Source organism: Rhinatrema bivittatum, chromosome 10 (assembly GCF_901001135.1).
Source record: "Rhinatrema bivittatum chromosome 10, aRhiBiv1.1, whole genome shotgun sequence".
Classification (NCBI taxonomy): domain Eukaryota; kingdom Metazoa; phylum Chordata; class Amphibia; order Gymnophiona; family Rhinatrematidae; genus Rhinatrema; species Rhinatrema bivittatum.
Window position 1 is genome coordinate 123,271,756 of NC_042624.1, and position 18,984 is coordinate 123,290,739.

General features: G+C 59.1%; 1 protein-coding gene across 1 annotated transcript in view; it reads right to left on the reverse strand.

The window, feature by feature from the left end:
• ZSWIM5 (zinc finger SWIM-type containing 5) overlaps window positions 1-12,295 on the reverse strand; it is a 200,297-nt gene extending 188,002 nt beyond the window's left edge. Inside the window, exon 1 of the mRNA XM_029618845.1 lies at window positions 11,810-12,295. Coding sequence (XP_029474705.1) covers window positions 11,810-12,185 — 376 coding nt within the window. The 5' untranslated portion in view covers window positions 12,186-12,295. The remainder of the gene's footprint in view (window positions 1-11,809) is intronic.
• Between the last annotated feature and the right edge of the window lie 6,689 nt (window positions 12,296-18,984).

The window sequence follows — 18,984 nt, forward strand, 5'->3', positions numbered from 1 at the left end:
CCATTCCGATTTCGGAGCGGCCTGGGAGGAAATGGGGGAAGGCAGAGCGGCTCGGCAAGCACAAGGTGCACAATTGTGCAACCCCTTGCGCGTGCCGACCCTGGATTTTATAACTTGTGCATGCAAGTTATAAAACTGGGTGTACATATGCGCACGCCGGGTAGCCTGCGTACATGTATGCCCACGCGCAACCTTTTAAAATCTACCCCAGTATGTGTTAAATTAGTCCACAAAAGGTACCACTTTATTTTCGTTAATCTTTCTTTCTGTGCATTTGAGTAGACTAACAGCAGCCGCACTGCTTTAAAAATTATATTTACCAGGCTCTTGCCCAATGGCCAGCTGAAGGCCCCCTGGTTCATTTCCCAGATTGCTAGGGTTGCTGTGGCGGTAGCATTTACAGCTCATGGGTTAGAAGGTCATGGGTAAAGGTGACATGGATGGACAGCTAATAGAGGATTTCAATGAATAGATTAGGTACAGTGGGATGGAGTCTATTAACAAGGGGAAAATCTCTGGGTATTGCAAGTAAAGGTTCATAAGTCCAGAATCCCAGCAGTGGCTCCAATTGAGCTGGAAGAAAAAAAAATGAGAAAGGAGGAACTACCAGGCAAAAAAACCCAAAACATTTACAGATCCACAAATTAAAATGAACTCCTGTTTGATTCAGAATTACTGAAAGCAACTGTTAGACTAAGGTGGAATCAAGTCTGTCATGACTTGTGAAGAATACTAATACATCACCTTACACAGATTTCACCTGTAACAAAACATTTCCAAATAAATCACTCTGATTTCTAAACAAAAGAGATGTGACAAAAATGCCACTGCTAAAGCCACTCTAAAATAATGTAAAGGCAATTTCTTTTATGCAGTAAATAGCAACTACACACAAACTCATTCTTTTTGCATTTAAACATCAACAAAAAAAAAAAAAAACCTTTCCTTAAATCCATTTACACTGTCTCTGGCATAAAACAAAATTTACAATTCACATTTGCAAAACAAATTGCACTATTATTTTAATAAGAAAACATTTTAACATTTTCAACAGCAACTAGAAGCAGATTAATTTATGGAAAACACTACAATTTGCTTCTCTGTACAAAAAAACTAGCACCACATGTAAATGCCAGCTTCTCCATCACAAACAAAATATGTTTCCCATCCAGTACCACAAGAAAGCCAGCAAAAAAAAATATATATCCATTCACTCTACATCAAAACTATGACATGATTTTCATTTTCTATTTGGCAGCTGAGAAAAAAAAAAAAAGGCAACATAAAAGCAGCAAAATAAATTCCATGTATTGTGTAGAGTTCCCTCCACAAACAGATGTGAGGTTGAACAATACAAACTTGACATCAGAAAATGTATATGTTCAATTTCAGCTATTTATGAACATCTGGCAATCTAAAGCAAACACTTCAAAGCACTTCACCTTTAAATTAAAACAATTTAGATTCTGATGTTTAGAAAATCAGAATTTCATACTAAAAGCAGAATATCACACATTACATATATTGTGCACAATTCTCTCTCTTTTACAGGGATTTTTTTTTTGTTTTGTTTTCAAAATATACCCAATATCTATTATATTTAGTCACACATGCACCACAAACCCATAGAATTCCTGCTAGATTCCCAGCCAAGAGAAAGGGGAAGGGGTAGGAGATTTGTTTGACAAGTGATGATGAAATTTAAACACACACATCTCTCCAATGTTCTGTTAAATATTTGTGATTATACAGAAAATAAATTCTGTTATAGGCAAGCCTCTCACTGCTCTTGTACATTTTAGCAAGAACATAGTACATATTTGAAAAGAAAGCAAAACAAAAAGCCCTTCAAAGGATTAAACCATTAAAGACCTACATTTGCATCTGGCTGTTGGTAAATGGGTCTAGGGAAAGGATCAGGCCAATCTCTATTTTGCTCCCCGGCTATGTCTGGGCATCTCCTTCTGTTATACTGCAGGCAGAAGGACGGGTATATAAAGAACTCTCTGCCTGGGATTTGGGGAAGAACTACTCAGAGAATAAAAATAGATGGAAGGGGGTCTTCCCTGGTCTCTTTTTGAAAGAGGAGGGTTTGTCTGAGGTGGAGGCTGATTGAAGATGTCCCAGAATGTTTTACATTTATCAAGGAGAAGGCAGGTGGTGTCTCCAACTAATTTTTTTATTTTATTTTTTTTGGTGAGGTCTCCTCCACAACCTTCCCACAGTTCTTAGCTCTCAAGATGTGGTGGTGGGGACAGAATACCACATGCCCCCATTTTTTTTGTATTTATTGGGCTACAATAGCCATTTCTTATGATGTTGTAAGGTTGGCTGGGGTTGGGGAGAGGCCTGCCATCCTTGTAACAGCTCTGGGATAAGTGCTGCCTCCAGTCACCAGTAGCTTAACATTTCTATAGCACTATCCCTGTGTGTTTGCCAGGCGACTGGAGGCAGGTCTTACCCCAAAGTTTTTGCAGGGATGGCAGGCCTCCTCCCAACCCCAGCCAACCTGACAAGAGCATAAGAAATGCCATGCTGGATCAGACTGAGCTGAATGGGGCCCAACATCCTGCTGACATGGCCAGTCCGGATGACAAGTACTCGGCAGATCCCACAAAGTAGAGCAAGTTTTTATATGGAGATAATGGCAGCTTTCCCTCTATTTTTAGTTCTCAGGAGCTGGGTAGATGGTCTCCCTCCAAGTCTGTACATATGCAACCGCCCCCCCCCCTCCCTCCCTCCTGTTTTCCTTGGCGTGGGCAGGCAGTCCTGTACGGTCCCCCACCTGCATTTTGCCTGGGTGGGAATTTATTTATATTCTTTTATATACCGAAGTATAGCTGAGTGCCTTCACCCCGGAATGTCTACACCCCCCCCCCCCCCCCCCCAATCTTCCCCACTTACCCTGGAGTGGGTGGACAGCTCCCTCCCCTATATTTTCCCTAGTGGGTAAGTGGCAGACAGGTTGCCTCCCTGTCATGTATTCCTCCAAAGGGGAATAGGTAACAAGGTCTCCCCCACCCCGCAGAGGGAGTGGAAGCTCTCTCTCCCTCCAATGCTTTCAGGAAGGGGGCAGATCTCATCCCACCCACCCCCGTGTTTTTCTCCAGGGAGGGATGGAGGGCAGGTCTCTTGCCGCCTATGATTCCCCTGCCTCCCACCCCCGTGTTTTCCCCCGGGGAGGGACGGAGGGCAGGTCTCCTGCCGCCTATGATTCCCCTGCCTCCCACCCCCGTGTTTCCCCCGGGGAGGGACGGAGGGCAGGTCTCTTGCCGCCTATGATTCCCCTGCCTCCCACCCCCGTGTTTCCCCCGGGGAGGGACGGAGGGCAGGTCTCTTGCCGCCTATGATTCCCCTGCCTCCCACCCCCGTGTCTTCCCCCGGGGAGGGACGGAGGGCAGGTCTCCTGCCGCCTATGATTCCCCTGCCTCCCACCCCCGTGTTTCCCCCGGGGAGGGACGGAGGGCAGGTCTCTTGCCGCCTATGATTCCCCTGCCTCCCACCCCCGTGTCTTCCCCCGGGGAGGGATGGAGGGCAGGTCTCTTGCCGCCTATGATTCCCCTGCCTCCCACCCCCGTGTTTTTCTCCGGGGAGGGATGGAGGGCAGGTCTTTTGCCGCCTATGATTCCCCTGCCTCCCACCCCCGTGTTTTCCCCCGGGGAGGGACGGAGGGCAGGTCTCTTGCCGCCTATGATTCCCCTGCCTCCCACCCCCGTGTTTTCCCCGGGGAGGGACGGAGGGCAGGTCTCTTGCCGCCTATGATTCCCCTGCCTCCCACCCCCGTGTTTTCCCCCGGGGAGGGACGGAGGGCAGGTCTCCTGCCGCCTATGATTCCCCTGCCTCCCACCCCCGTGTTTCCCCCGGGGAGGGACGGAGGGCAGGTCTCTTGCCGCCTATGATTCCCCTGCCTCCCACCCCCGTGTTTTCCCCCCGGGGAGGGACGGAGGGCAGGTCTCCTGCCGCCTATGATTCCCCTGCCTCCCACCCCCGTGTCTTCCCCCGGGGAGGGATGGAGGGCAGGTCTCTTGCCGCCTATGATTCCCCTGCCTCCCACCCCCGTGTTTTCCCCCGGGGAGGGATGGAGGGCAGGACTCTTGCCGCCTAAGATTCCCCTGCCTCCCACCCCCGTGTCTTCCCCCGGGGAGGGATGGAGGGCAGGTCTCCTGCCGCCTATGATTCCCCGGCCTCCCACCCCCGTGTCTTCCCCCGGGGAGGGATGGAGGGCAGGTCTCCTGCCGCCTATGATTCCCCTGCCTCCCACCCCCGTGTTTTCCCCCGGGGAGGGATGGAGGGCAGGTCTCTTGCCGCCTATGATTCCCCGGCCTCCCACCGTGTTTTCCCCCGGGGAGGGATGGAGGGCAGGTCTCCTGCCGCCTATGATTCCCCGGCCTCCCACCCCCGTGTTTTCCCCAGGGGAGGGACGGAGGGCAGGTCTCCTGCCGCCTATGATTCCCCTGCCTCCCACCCCCGTGTCTTCCCCCGGGGAGGGACGGAGGGCAGGTCTCTTGCCGCCTATGATTCCCCTGCCTCCCACCCCCGTGTCTTCCCCCGGGGAGGGACGGAGGGCAGGTCTCCTGCCGCCTATGATTCCCCTGCCTCCCACCCCCGTGTTTTCCCCCGGGGAGGGATGGAGGGCAGGTCTCTTGCCGCCTATGATTCCCCTGCCTCCCACCCCCGTGTCTTCCCCCGGGGAGGGATGGAGGGCAGGTCTCCTGCCGCCTATGATTCCCCGGCCTCCCACCCCCGTGTTTTCCCCCGGGGAGGGATGGAGGGCAGGTCTCTTGCCGCCTATGATTCCCCGGCCTCCCACCGTGTTTTCCCCCGGGGAGGGATGGAGGGCAGGTCTCCTGCCGCCTATGATTCCCCTGCCTCCCACCCCCGTGTCTTCCCCCGGGGAGGGACGGAGGGCAGGTCTCTTGCCGCCTATGATTCCCCGGCCTCCCACCCCCGTGTCTTCCCCCGGGGAGGGACGGAGGGCAGGTCTCTTGCCGCCTATGATTCCCCTGCCTCCCACCCCCGTGTCTTCCCCCGGGGAGGGACGGAGGGCAGGTCTCCTGCCGCCTATGATTCCCCTGCCTCCCACCCCCGTGTTTTCCCCCGGGGAGGGACGGAGGGCAGGTCTCCTGCCGCCTATGATTCCCCGGCCTCCCACCCCCGTGTTTTCCCCCGAGGAGGGACGGAGGGCAGGTCTCCTGCCGCCTATGATTCCCCGGCCTCCCACCCCCGTGTTTTCCCCCGGGGAGGGACGGAGGGCAGGTCTCTTGCCGCCTATGATTCCCCTGCCTCCCACCCCCGTGTTTTTCTCCGGGGAGGGACGGAGGGCAGGTCTCTTGCCGCCTATGATTCCCCTGCCTCCCACCCCCGTGTTTCCCCCGGGGAGGGACGGAGGGCAGGTCTCCTGCCGCCTATGATTCCCCTGCCTCCCACCCCCGTGTTTCCCCCGGGGAGAGATGGAGGGCAGGTCTCCAGCCGCCTATGATTCCCCTGCCTCCCACCCCCGTGTTTTCCCCCGGGGAGGGACGGAGGGCAGGTCTCTTGCCGCCTATGATTCCCCTGCCTCCCACCCCCGTGTTTTCCCCCGGGGAGGGATGGAGGGCAGGTCTCTTGCCGCCTATGATTCCCCTGCCTCCCACCCCCGTGTTTCCCCCGGGGAGGGATGGAGGGCAGGTCTCTTGCCGCCTATGATTCCCCTGCCTCCCACCCCCGTGTCTTCCCCCGGGGAGGGATGGAGGGCAGGTCTCTTGCCGCCTATGATTCCCTGCCTCCCACCCCCGTGTTTTCCCCCGGGGAGGGATGGAGGGCAGGTCTCTTGCCGCCTATGATTCCCCTGCCTCCCACCCCCGTGTTTTCCCCCGGGGAGGGATGGAGGGCAGGTCTCCTGCCGCCTATGATTCCCCTGCCTCCCACCCCCGTGTCTTCCCCCGGGGAGGGACGGAGGGCAGGTCTCTTGCCGCCTATGATTCCCCTGCCTCCCACCCCCGTGTTTTCCCCCGGGGAGGGACGGAGGGCAGGTCTCTTGCCGCCTATGATTCCCCTGCCTCCCACCCCCGTGTCTTCCCCCGGGAAGGGACGGAGGGCAGGTCTCTTGCCGCCTATGATTCCCCGGCCTCCCACCCCCGTGTCTTCCCCCGGGGAGGGATGGAGGGCAGGTCTCTTGCCGCCTATGATTCCCCGGCCTCCCACCCCCGTGTCTTCTCCCGGGGAGGGATGGAGGGCAGGTCTCTTGCCGCCTATGATTCCCCTGCCTCCCACCCCCGTGTCTTCCCCCGGGGAGGGACGGAGGGCAGGTCTCTTGCCGCCTATGATTCCCCTGCCTCCCACCCCCGTGTTTTCCCCCGGGGAGGGATGGAGGGCAGGTCTCTTGCCGCCTATGATTCCCCTGCCTCCCACCCCCGTGTTTTCCCCCGGGGAGGGGTGGAGGGCAGGTCTCCTGCCGCCTATGATTCCCCTGCCTCCCACCCCCGTGTCTTCCCCCGGGGAGGGACGGAGGGCAGGTCTCTTGCCGCCTATGATTCCCCTGCCTCCCACCCCCGTGTTTTCCCCCGGGGAGGGACGGAGGGCAGGTCTCTTGCCGCCTATGATTCCCCTGCCTCCCACCCCCGTGTCTTCCCCCGGGAAGGGACGGAGGGCAGGTCTCTTGCCGCCTATGATTCCCCGGCCTCCCACCCCCGTGTCTTCCCCCGGGAAGGGACGGAGGGCAGGTCTCTTGCCGCCTATGATTCCCCGGCCTCCCACCCCCGTGTCTTCTCCCGGGGAGGGATGGAGGGCAGGTCTCTTGCCGCCTATGATTCCCCTGCCTCCCACCCCCGTGTCTTCCCCCGGGGAGGGACGGAGGGCAGGTCTCTTGCCGCCTATGATTCCCCTGCCTCCCACCCCCGTGTTTTTCTCCGGGGAGGGATGGAGGGCAGGTCTCTTGCCGCCTATGATTCCCCTGCCTCCCACCCCCGTGTTTCCCCCGGGGAGGGACGGAGGGCAGGTCTCCTGCCGCCTATGATTCCCCTGCCTCCCACCCCCGTGTTTCCCCCGGGGAGAGATGGAGGGCAGGTCTCCAGCCGCCTATGATTCCCCTGCCTCCCACCCCCGTGTTTTCCCCCGGGGAGGGATGGAGGGCAGGTCTCTTGCCGCCTATGATTCCCCTGCCTCCCACCCCCGTGTTTTCCCCCGGGGAGGGAAGGTCTCTTGCCGCCTATGATTCCCCTGCCTCCCACCCCCGTGTTTTCCCCCGGGGAGGGATGGAGGGCAGGTCTCTTGCCGCCTATGATTCCCCTGCCTCCCACCCCCGTGTTTCCCCCGGGGAGGGATGGAGGGCAGGTCTCTTGCCGCCTATGATTCCCCTGCCTCCCACCCCCGTGTCTTCCCCCGGGGAGGGATGGAGGGCAGGTCTCTTGCCGCCTATGATTCCCCTGCCTCCCACCCCCGTGTTTTCCCCCGGGGAGGGATGGAGGGCAGGTCTCTTGCCGCCTATGATTCCCCTGCCTCCCACCCCCGTGTTTTCCCCCGGGGAGGGATGGAGGGCAGGTCTCCTGCCGCCTATGATTCCCCTGCCTCCCACCCCCGTGTCTTCCCCCGGGGAGGGACGGAGGGCAGGTCTCTTGCCGCCTATGATTCCCCTGCCTCCCACCCCCGTGTTTTCCCCCGGGGAGGGACGGAGGGCAGGTCTCTTGCCGCCTATGATTCCCCTGCCTCCCACCCCCGTGTCTTCCCCGGGAAGGGACGGAGGGCAGGTCTCTTGCCGCCTATGATTCCCCGGCCTCCCACCCCCGTGTCTTCCCCCGGGAGGGACGGAGGGCAGGTCTCTTGCCGCCTATGATTCCCCTGCCTCCCACCCCCGTGTCTTCCCCCGGGGAGGGACGGAGGGCAGGTCTCTTGCCGCCTATGATTCCCCTGCCTCCCACCCCCGTGTTTTCCCCCGGGGAGGGACGGAGGGCAGGTCTCTTGCCGCCTATGATTCCCCTGCCTCCCACCCCCGTGTTTTCCCCCGGGGAGGGACGGAGGGCAGGTCTCTTGCCGCCTATGATTCCCCTGCCTCCCACCCCCGTGTTTTCCCCCGGGGAGGGACGGAGGGCAGGTCTCTTGCCGCCTATGATTCCCCTGCCTCCCACCCCCGTGTTTTCCCCCGGGGAGGGACGGAGGGCAGGTCTCTTGCCGCCTATGATTCCCCTGCCTCCCACCCCCGTGTTTTCCCCCGGGGAGGGACGGAGGGCAGGTCTCCTGCCGCCTATGATTCCCCTGCCTCCCACCCCGTGTTTTCCCCCGGGGAGGGACGGAGGGCAGGTCTCCTGCCGCCTATGATTCCCCTGCCTCCCACCCCCGTGTTTTCCCCCGGGGAGGGACGGAGGGCAGGTCTCTTGCCGCCTATGATTCCCCTGCCTCCCACCCCCGTGTCTTCCCCCGGGGAGGGACGGAGGGCAGGTCTCTTGCCGCCTATGATTCCCCTGCCTCCCACCCCCGTGTTTTCCCCCGGGGAGGGATGGAGGGCAGGTCTCTTGCCGCCTATGATTCCCCTGCCTCCCACCCCCGTGTTTCCCCCGGGGAGGGATGGAGGGCAGGTCTCTTGCCGCCTATGATTCCCCTGCCTCCCACCCCCGTGTCTTCCCCCGGGGAGGGATGGAGGGCAGGTCTCTTGCCGCCTATGATTCCCCTGCCTCCCACCCCCGTGTTTTCCCCCGGGGAGGGATGGAGGGCAGGTCTCCTGCCGCCTATGATTCCCCTGCCTCCCACCCCCGTGTTTTCCCCCCGGGGAGGGATGGAGGGCAGGTCTCTTGCCGCCTATGATTCCCCTGCCTCCCACCCCCGTGTTTTCCCCCGGGGAGGGATGGAGGGCAGGTCTCTTGCCGCCTATGATTCCCCTGCCTCCCACCCCCGTGTTTTCCCCCGGGGAGGGATGGAGGGCAGGTCTCTTGCCGCCTATGATTCCCCGGCCTCCCACCCCCGTGTCTTCCCCCGGGGAGGGATGGAGGGCAGGTCTCTTGCCGCCTATGATTCCCCGGCCTCCCACCCCCATGTTTTCCCCCGGGGAGGGATGGAGGGCAGGTCTCTTGCCGCCTATGATTCCCCTGCCTCCCACCCCCGTGTCTTCTCCCGGGGAGGGATGGAGGGCAGGTCTCTTGCCGCCTATGATTCCCCTGCCTCCCACCCCCGTGTTTTCCCCCGGGGAGGGACGGAGGGCAGGTCTCTTGCCGCCTATGATTCCCCTGCCTCCCACCCCCGTGTTTTCCCCCGGGGAGGGACGGAGGGCAGGTCTCTTGCCGCCTATGATTCCCCTGCCTCCCACCCCCGTGTTTTCCCCCGGGGAGGGACGGAGGGCAGGTCTCTTGCCGCCTATGATTCCCCTGCCTCCCACCCCCGTGTTTTCCCCCGGGGAGGGACGGAGGGCAGGTCTCTTGCCGCCTATGATTCCCCTGCCTCCCACCCCCGTGTTTTCCCCCCGGGGAGGGACGGAGGGCAGGTCTCTTGCCGCCTATGATTCCCCTGCCTCCCACCCCCGTGTTTTCCCCCGGGGAGGGACGGAGGGCAGGTCTCTTGCCGCCTATGAGTCCCCTGCCTCCCACCCCCGTGTTTTCCCCCAGGGAGAGACGGAGGGCAGGTCTCTTGCCGCCTATGATTCCCCTGCCTCCCACCCCCGTGTTTTCCCCCGGGGAGGGACGGAGGGCAGGTCTCCTGCCGCCTATGATTCCCCTGCCTCCCACCCCCGTGTTTTCCCCCGGGGAGGGACGGAGGGCAGGTCTCCTGCCGCCTATGATTCCCCGGCCTCCCACCCCCGTGTTTTCCCCCGGGGAGGGACGGAGGGCAGGTCTCTTGCCGCCTATGATTCCCCTGCCTCCCACCCCCGTGTTTTCCCCCGGGGAGGGACGGAGGGCAGGTCTCTTGCCGCCTATGATTCCCCTGCCTCCCACCCCCGTGTTTTCCCCCGGGGAGGGACGGAGGGCAGGTCTCTTGCCGCCTATGATTCCCCTGCCTCCCACCCCCGTGTTTTCCCCCGGGGAGGGACGGAGGGCAGGTCTCTTGCCGCCTATGATTCCCCTGCCTCCCACCCCCGTGTTTTCCCCCGGGGAGGGACGGAGGGCAAGTCTCTTGCCGCCTATGATTCCCCTGCCTCCCACCCCCGTGTTTTCCCCCGGGGAGGGACGGAGGGCAGGTCTCTTGCCGCCTATGATTCCCCTGCCTCCCACCCCCGTGTTTTCCCCCGGGGAGGGACGGAGGGCAGGTCTCTTGCCGCCTATGATTCCCCTGCCTCCCACCCCCGTGTTTTCCCCCGGGGAGGAACGGAGGGCAGGTCTCCTGCCGCCTATGATTCCCCTGCCTCCCACCTCCGTGTTTTCCCCCGGGGAGGGACGGAGGGCAGGTCTCCTGCCGCCTATGATTCCCCTGCCTCCCACCCCCGTGTTTCCCCCGGGGAGGGACGGAGGGCAGGTCTCTTGCCGCCTATGATTCCCCTGCCTCCCACCCCCGTGTCTTCCCCCGGGGAGGGACGGAGGGCAGGTCTCCTGCCGCCTATGATTCCCCTGCCTCCCACCCCCGTGTTTTCCCCCGGGGAGGGACGGAGGGCAGGTCTCTTGCCGCCTATGATTCCCCTGCCTCCCACCCCCGTGTTTTCCCCCGGGGAGGGACGGAGGGCAGGTCTCCTGCCGCCTATGATTCCCCTGCCTCCCACCCCCGTGTCTTCCCCCGGGGAGGGACGGAGGGCAGGTCTCTTGCCGCCTATGATTCCCCTGCCTCCCACCCCCGTGTTTTCCCCCGGGGAGGGACGGAGGGCAGGTCTCTTGCCGCCTATGATTCCCCTGCCTCCCACCCCCGTGTTTTTCTCCGGGGAGAGATGGAGGGCAGGTCTCTTGCCGCCTATGATTCCCCTGCCTCCCACCCCCGTGTTTCCCCCGGGGAGGGATGGAGGGCAGGTCTCTTGCCGCCTATGATTCCCCTGCCTCCCACCCCCGTGTTTTCCCCCGGGGAGGGATGGAGGGCAGGTCTCCTGCCGCCTATGATTCCCCTGCCTCCCACCCCCGTGTTTCCCCCGGGGAGGGACGGAGGGCAGGTCTCCTGCCGCCTATGATTCCCCTGCCTCCCACCCCCGTGTTTCCCCCGGGGAGGGACGGAGGGCAGGTCTCCTGCCGCCTATGATTCCCCTGCCTCCCACCCCCGTGTTTTCCCCCGGGGAGGGACGGAGGGCAGGTCTCCTGCCGCCTATGATTCCCCTGCCTCCCACCCCCGTGTTTCCCCCGGGGAGGGATGGAGGGCAGGTCTCTTGCCGCCTATGATTCCCCTGCCTCCCACCCCCGTGTTTCCCCCGGGGAGGGATGGAGGGCAGGTCTCTTGCCGCCTATGATTCCCCTGCCTCCCACCCCCGTGTTTTCCCCCGGGGAGGGATGGAGGGCAGGTCTCCTGCCGCCTATGATTCCCCTGCCTCCCACCCCCGTGTTTTCCCCCGGGGAGGGACGGAGGGCAGGTCTCTTGCCGCCTATGATTCCCCTGCCTCCCACCCCCGTGTCTTCCCCCGGGGAGGGATGGAGGGCAGGTCTCTTGCCGCCTATGATTCCCCTGCCTCCCACCCCCGTGTTTTCCCCCGGGGAGGGACGGAGGGCAGGTCTCTTGCCGCCTATGATTCCCCTGCCTCCCACCCCCGTGTTTTCCCCCGGGGAGGGATGGAGGGCAGGTCTCCTGCCGCCTATGATTCCCCTGCCTCCCACCCCCGTGTCTTCCCCCGGGGAGGGATGGAGGGCAGGTCTCCTGCCGCCTATGGTTTCCCCTGCCTCCCACCCCCGTGTCTTCCCCCGGAGGAGGTCAGGGGTGGCAGGTCCCATCACTCACTCACCCACTTGCAGGACGCTCTCCACGCAGCCGCTCTCCATCAGTCGGATGCCCCGGCGGAAGGGCAGCCCGTCCCCGGCCCCCGCCACCGGCTGCTCGCCGCGGCCTTGGAAGGAAGAGTACATGCAGATCTCGCGCTCGTTGCGGGGGAAGGACCAGTAGACGATGCGGCGCTGCACGGGCTCCGGGATGCGCGAGAAGCGCTCCTCCACCCGCTCGAAGGCCCACGTCTCCGCCACCGCCTTGGCCGCGCAATCCAGCAGCGACTCGGGGAGTTGGTGTCGGGGGGGAACGGCGGCGGCAGACAAGTGCGCAGAGCAGGTTCGGGAACAGAAGTGCTTGGCAGGCAAGGGCAGCAGCGCTCCCTCACTCTCCGCCATGGCCGACGGAAGGAAGCCTCGACTCTCGCTCCCTCACTGACTGCGAGCGCACCACGCCAGACCGGCCTCGTCCCGCCCCCTGCGCGCGCAAATACAGCCCACAACGGCCTGGCCCCGCCCCCGGCGCGCGCACATATCCACTCCTCACCGGCCTCATCCCGCTTCCCCCAAGCACACGCACGCACCACGCCAGACCTGCTTCATCCCGCCCCCAGCGCACGCACGCACGCACGCACCACTACACCGGCCTGGTCCCGCCCCCCGGCGCGCGCAAACACACCCCACACCTGCCTGGTCCCGCCCCCCGGCACGCGCAAACACACCCCGCAACGGCCTCCTCCCGCCCCGGCGCGCGCAAACACACCCCACACCGGCCGCCTCCCGCCCCCGGCGCGCGCACATATCCCCCCCCCCCCACAGCGCACAGAAGCACCACCCCACCCCGCCCCCAGCATGCAGGCACTGGATTTCACTTTGAAATCAGCGTGTAAATGCTTACAACGGACAAGCTCCCGCCGGTCCCCTAGTGTCTGTCTTTACTTGTGCTATAAATGGCCTGAAAGTCTTCTGTTAAGGGTAGTGACTGCCGCTCCGTGCAGGTTGCCCCCATGTTTCTGTTAAGGGTGATAACTGCCGCTCCATGCAGGTTACCCCCATGTTTCTGTTAAGGGTAATAACTGCCGCTCCGTGCAGGTTACCCCCATGTTTCTGTTAAGGGCAGTAACTGCCGCTCCATGCAGGTTACCCCCATGTTTCTGTTAAGGGCAGTAACTGCCACTCCCTGCAGGTTACCCCATGTTTCTGTTAAAGGCAGTAACTGCCGCTCCCTGCAGGTTACCCCCATGTTTCTGTTAAGGGTAATAACTGCCGCTCCCTGCAGGTTACCCCCATGTTTCTGTTAAGGGTAGTAACTGCCGCTCCATGCAGGTTACCCCATGTTTCTGTTAAGGGCAGCAACTGCCGCTCTGTGCAGGTTACCCCCATGTTTCTGTTAAGGGCAGTAACTGCCGCTCCGTGCAGGTTACCCCCATGTTTCTGTTAAGGGTAGTAACTGCCGCTCCCTGCAGGTTACCCCCATGTTTCTGTTAAGGGCAGTAACTGCTGGTCCGTGCAGGTTACCCCCATGTTTCTGTTAAGGGTAATAACTGCCGCTCCATGCAGGTTACCCCCATGTTTCTGTTAAGGGTAGTAACTGCCGCTCCCTGCAGGTTACCCCCATGTTTCTGTTAAGGGTAGTAACTGCCACTCCATGCAGGTTACCCCATGTTTCTGTTAAGGGTAGTAACTGCCGCTCCCTGCAGGTTACCCCCATGTTTCTGTTAAGGGCAGTAACTGCTGCTCCGTGCAGGTTACCCCCATGTTTCTGTTAAGGGTAATAACTGCCGCTCCATGCAGGTTACCCCCATGTTTCTGTTAAGGGTAGTAACTGCCGCTCCGTGCAGGTTACCCCCATGTTTCTGTTAAGGGTAGTAACTGCCGCTCCATGCAGGTTACCCCATGTTTCTGTTAAGGGCAGCAACTGCCGCTCTGTGCAGGTTACCCCCATGTTTCTGTTAAGGGCAGTAACTGCCGCTCCCTGCAGGTTACCCCCATGTTTCTGTTAAGGGTAGTAACTGCCGCTCCCTGCAGGTTACCCCCATGTTTCTGTTAAGGGAAGTAACTGCTGCTCCCTGCAGGTTACCCCATGTTTCTGTTAAGGGTAGTAACTGCCGCTCCCTGCAGGTTACCCCCGTGTTTCTGTTAAGGGCAGTAACTGCCGCTCCCTGCAGGTTACCCCCGTGTTTCTGTTAAGGGTAGTAACTGCTGCTCCCTGCAGGTTACACCCATGTTTCTGTTAAGGGCAGTAACTGCCGTTCCGTGCAGGTTACCCCCATGCCTTCTGTTAGGGGTAGTAACTGCTGCTCCCTGCAGGTTACCCCCATGTTTCTGTTAAGGGTAGTAACTGCCGCTCCCTGCAGGTTACCCCCATGTTTCTGTTAAGGGTAGTAACTGCCGCTCCATGCAGGTTACCCCATGTTTCTGTTAAGGGCAGCAACTGCCGCTCTGTGCAGGTTACCCCCATGTTTCTGTTAAGGGCAGTAACTGCCGCTCCCTGCAGGTTACCCCCATGTTTCTGTTAAGGGTAGTAACTGCCGCTCCCTGCAGGTTACCCCCATGTTTCTGTTAAGGGAAGTAACTGCTGCTCCCTGCAGGTTACCCCCATGTTTCTGTTAAGGGTAGTAACTGCCGCTCCCTGCAGGTTACCCCCGTGTTTCTGTTAAGGGCAGTAACTGCCGCTCCCTGCAGGTTACCCCCGTGTTTCTGTTAAGGGTAGTAACTGCTGCTCCCTGCAGGTTACACCCATGTTTCTGTTAAGGGCAGTAACTGCCGTTCCATGCAGGTTACCCCCATGCCTTCTGTTAGGGGTAGTAACTGCCGCTCCGTGCAGGTTATCCCCATGTTTCTGTTAAGGGTAGTAACTGCCGCTCCCTGCAGGTTACCCCCATGTTTCTGTTAAGGGCAGTAACTGCCGCTCCTGCAGGTTACCCCCATGTTTCTGTTAAGGGTAGTAACTGCCGCTCCCTGCAGGTTACACCCATGTTTCTGTTAAGGGTAGTAACTGCCGCTCCCTGCAGGTTACCCCCATGTTTCTGTTAAGGGCAGTAACTGCTGCTCCCTGCAGGTTACCCCCATGTTTCTGTTAAGGGCAGTAACTGCCGCTCCCTGCAGGTTACCCCCATGTTTCTGTTAAGGGTAGTAACTGCCGCTCCCTGCAGGTTACCCCCGTGTTTCTGTTAAGGGTAGTAACTGCCGCTCCCTGCAGGTTACACCCATGTTTCTGTTAAGGGCAGTAACTGCCGTTCCGTGCAGGTTACCCCCATGCCTTCTGTTAGGGGTAGTAACTGCCGCTCCGTGCAGGTTATCCCCATGTTTCTGTTAAGGGTAGTAACTGCCGCTCCCTGCAGGTTACCCCCATGTTTCTGTTAAGGGCAGTAACTGCCGTTCCGTGCAGGTTACCCCCATGCCTTCTGTTAGGGGTAGTAACTGCCGCTCCGTGCAGGTTATCCCCATGTTTCTGTTAAGGGTAGTAACTGCTGCTCCCTGCAGGTTACCCCCATGTTTCTGTTAAGGGTAGTAACTGCTGCTCCCTGCAGGTTACTCCCATGTTTCTGTTAAGGGCAGTAACTGCCGTTCCCTGCAGGTTACCCCCATGTTTCTGTTAAGGGCAGTAACTGCTGCTCCCTGCAGGTTACCCCATGTTTCTGTTAAGGGTAGTAACTGCCGCTCCCTGCAGGTTACTCCCATGTTTCTGTTAAGGGCAGTAACTGCCGCTCCCTGCAGGTTACCCCCATGTTTCTGTTAAAGGCAGTAACTGCCGCTCCGTGCAGGTTGCCCCCATGTTTCTGTTAAGGGCAGTAACTGCTGCTCCGTGCAAGTTACCCCCATGTTTCTGTTAAGGGCAGTAACTGCCGCTCCCTGCAGGTTACTCCCATGTTTCTGTTAAGGGTAGTAACTGCCGCTCCCTGCAGGTTACCCCCGTGTTTCTGTTAAGGGTAGTAACTGCCGCTCCCTGCAGGTTACACCCATGTTTCTGTTAAGGGCAGTAACTGCCGTTCCGTGCAGGTTACCCCCATGCCTTCTGTTAGGGGTAGTAACTGCCGCTCCGTGCAGGTTATCCCCATGTTTCTGTTAAGGGTAGTAACTGCCGCTCCCTGCAGGTTACCCCCATGTTTCTGTTAAAGGCAGTAACTGCTGCTCCCTGCAGGTTACCCCCATGTTTCTGTTAAGGGTAGTAACTGCCGCTCCCTGCAGGTTACTCCCATGTTTCTGTTAAGGGCAGTAACTGCCGTTCCCTGCAGGTTACCCCCATGTTTCTGTTAAGGGCAGTAACTGCTGCTCCCTGCAGGTTACCCCCATGTTTCTGTTAAGGGTAGTAACTGCCGCTCCCTGCAGGTTACTCCCATGTTTCTGTTAAGGGCAGTAACTGCCGCTCCCTGCAGGTTACCCCCATGTTTCTGTTAAAGGCAGTAACTGCTGCTCCGTGCAGGTTACCCCCATGTTTCTGTTAAGGGCAGTAACTGCCGCTCCCTGCAGGTTACTCCCATGTTTCTGTTAAGGGCAGTAACTGCCGCTCCCTGCAGGTTACCCCCATGTTTCTGTTAAAGGCAGTAACTGCTGCTCCGTGCAGGTTACCCCCATGTTTCTGTTAAGGGTAGTAACTGCCGCTCCCTGCAGGTTACCCCCATGTTTCTGTTAAGGGCAGTAACTGCTGCTCCCTGCAGGTTACCCCCATGTTTCTGTTAAGGGTAGTAACTGCCGCTCCCTGCAGGTTACTCCCATGTTTCTGTTAAGGGCAGTAACTGCCGCTCCCTGCAGGTTACCCCCATGTTTCTGTTAAAGGCAGTAACTGCTGCTCCGTGCAGGTTACCCCCATGTTTCTGTTAAGGGCAGTAACTGCCGCTCCCTGCAGGTTACTCCCATGTTTCTGTTAAGGGCAGTAACTGCCGCTCCCTGCAGGTTACCCCCATGTTTCTGTTAAAGGCAGTAACTGCTGCTCCGTGCAGGTTACCCCCATGTTTCTGTTAAGGGTAGTAACTGCCGCTCCCTGCAGGTTACCCCCATGTTTCTGTTAATGGCAGTAACTGCCGCTCCCTGCAGGTTACCCCCATGTTTCTGTTAAAGGCAGTAACTGCTGCTCCGTGCAGGTTACCCCCATGTTTCTGTTAAGGGCAGTAACTGCCGTTCCCTGCAGGTTACCCCCATGTTTCTGTTAATGGCAGTAACTGCCGCTCCCTGCAGGTTACCCCCATGTTTCTGTTAAAGGCAGTAACTGCTGCTCCGTGCAGGTTACCCCCATGTTTCTGTTAAGGGCAGTAACTGCCGTTCCCTGCAGGTTACTCCCAAGCCTTATGATAAGGGTAATATTTACAATCAAAACCAAGCAACTGTCAAACCCATAACAAGATTACTGCTAGCAAAGTTTTTACAGGGTTAGCAACGTTCTTAATAATTCAGACATGTGGCCCTTGTTGAGCCTCTACAATCTGTTTCTGTTGGAATGGAACCTTTTCCAGCAAGAGGAGGCCCTGGCAGATGTGTATTTAGCTGTTGAATTATTGAGGGGGCTTTAAGGTGCTCCCTCCAGCACTAGGCTGGAGCCTGAGGAGTTGACAGAAAGATCTCTGAGGCTAAGAAGTTAGCGTGAGGAATTCAGGGCTAGAGAGCACCGTGCAGCATGCTAAGGATCAGCAAATCTACAAGGACTCCCGCTCCGCCCAGGGCAGCCCACGGTTGGGGATTTGCTGTGGGAAGAGAAGCTTTCCCTGTCTGTTCTTCAGCCTTGGAGGGGATACAGTGTCCAGAGCAGGGCTTCTCACCCCAGTCCTTGGGGCACAGCTGGCCAGTCAGGTTTTCAGGATTTCCACAGTGAATATGCATGAGATTGATTTGCATGCAGATCTCCTGGGAATATTCATTGTGGATATCCTGAAAACCTTTCAGATTAGGGGGGCCCCAAGGACTGGGTTCAGAACCCCAGGCTTAGAGGATCGTTGTTTCCAAATTTGAGAGAAAACTGTGGGTAACCAGTGGAAGGGTCACTTGTGAGAGAACTGAGAATGAATGCAATGCAGGGCTGTCCCGCCCCCAGCCACACTCACCCCGGGATGCCCACGAGTTTCTTTGTGTGGCGCTCCCGCCCCCCCCCCCCCCGCCCTCCTGCACCTGCACTCCTGACAGCTCTGCTGGGCTATTTAAGCATGGCCCCTGACCTCCTGGCCTAGTCCTCAGGGCATGCTGCCGTCTGCCCTGCCTCTGCCTTGCCCTGTGTGCCCCTGCTGCGTCCTGGTCCCCCCCCCCCCCCCGTGCCTTCCGTTCCTCCTCTGTCCATCTCGACCGACTCCTGGTCCTGACCCTTGCCTCGGACGTTGACCACAGCTTGCACCTCCACCTGCCTGCTTCCCTGCCGCCTGGTACCGACCTCTGCCACGGACCTCGAGCACTGCCCCTGCGCCTGCCTCGACCTTGACCCACACCTGGAGCCTGCTTCTTTGTTTCCAGCCCTCGCCTCCCACCCCTTTGGGGGACGCTTGTCTGAGTCCTGCCGGGCCCAGGGAAGGCTAAGGCTGACCCCGCAGAGCCCAGCCCCAGTCCCGTCCGCGTGCTCCCGCTAGGTTTGCCTAGCAGCAGAGACGGATTTAGGAGTTTGCCACCCCTAGGCGCTGTTGCTGCTGTTGCCCCCCCCACCAGTCCCCGGGTAAAGTCAGAGAACAGGGAGCAGGAGGGGTAAGGCACAACCCTGCAGTTTGCTCTCAGGCATAGATTCAGTAGCAAAAACTGGAAAACTCTGAAGCACATGGGCAAACATTTCCATCTTTCACATTATAAAAATGAAGTCATCTTCCACCCTTCCTTGTATCTGTATAATGTATTGTTTTATTGGGTAAGTTTCACCACAGGGGTGGGCAGAAGAGAAGGAGAGGGTGAGAGGACCAGGGATGGGGAGGAGGACTAGGAATAGGGTGAGGAGAAGGTGAAAGGACTGGGGATAGGAGGAAGGAGTATGAGATTTATTTTTTTTTGGACTTTGAAACTGGACTTCTGCAATAAAGTATTTTTTTTCTATTTATGGAACAAAATTCTGAATGTAGACCTGAAGGGGGAGGGGGGTTTGTTGTGTGAACTGCTGTTCCCTATTGGAAGGATCCCTTTCCCGGGACTGCAGAGAGGTTTATCCTGCAGCGCCTGAAGGGTCCATGTGGGCGGAGCTGGTACCAGAATTCGGGCTTTGCGCAGGAGCCCCACACAGACTGGATAAAGC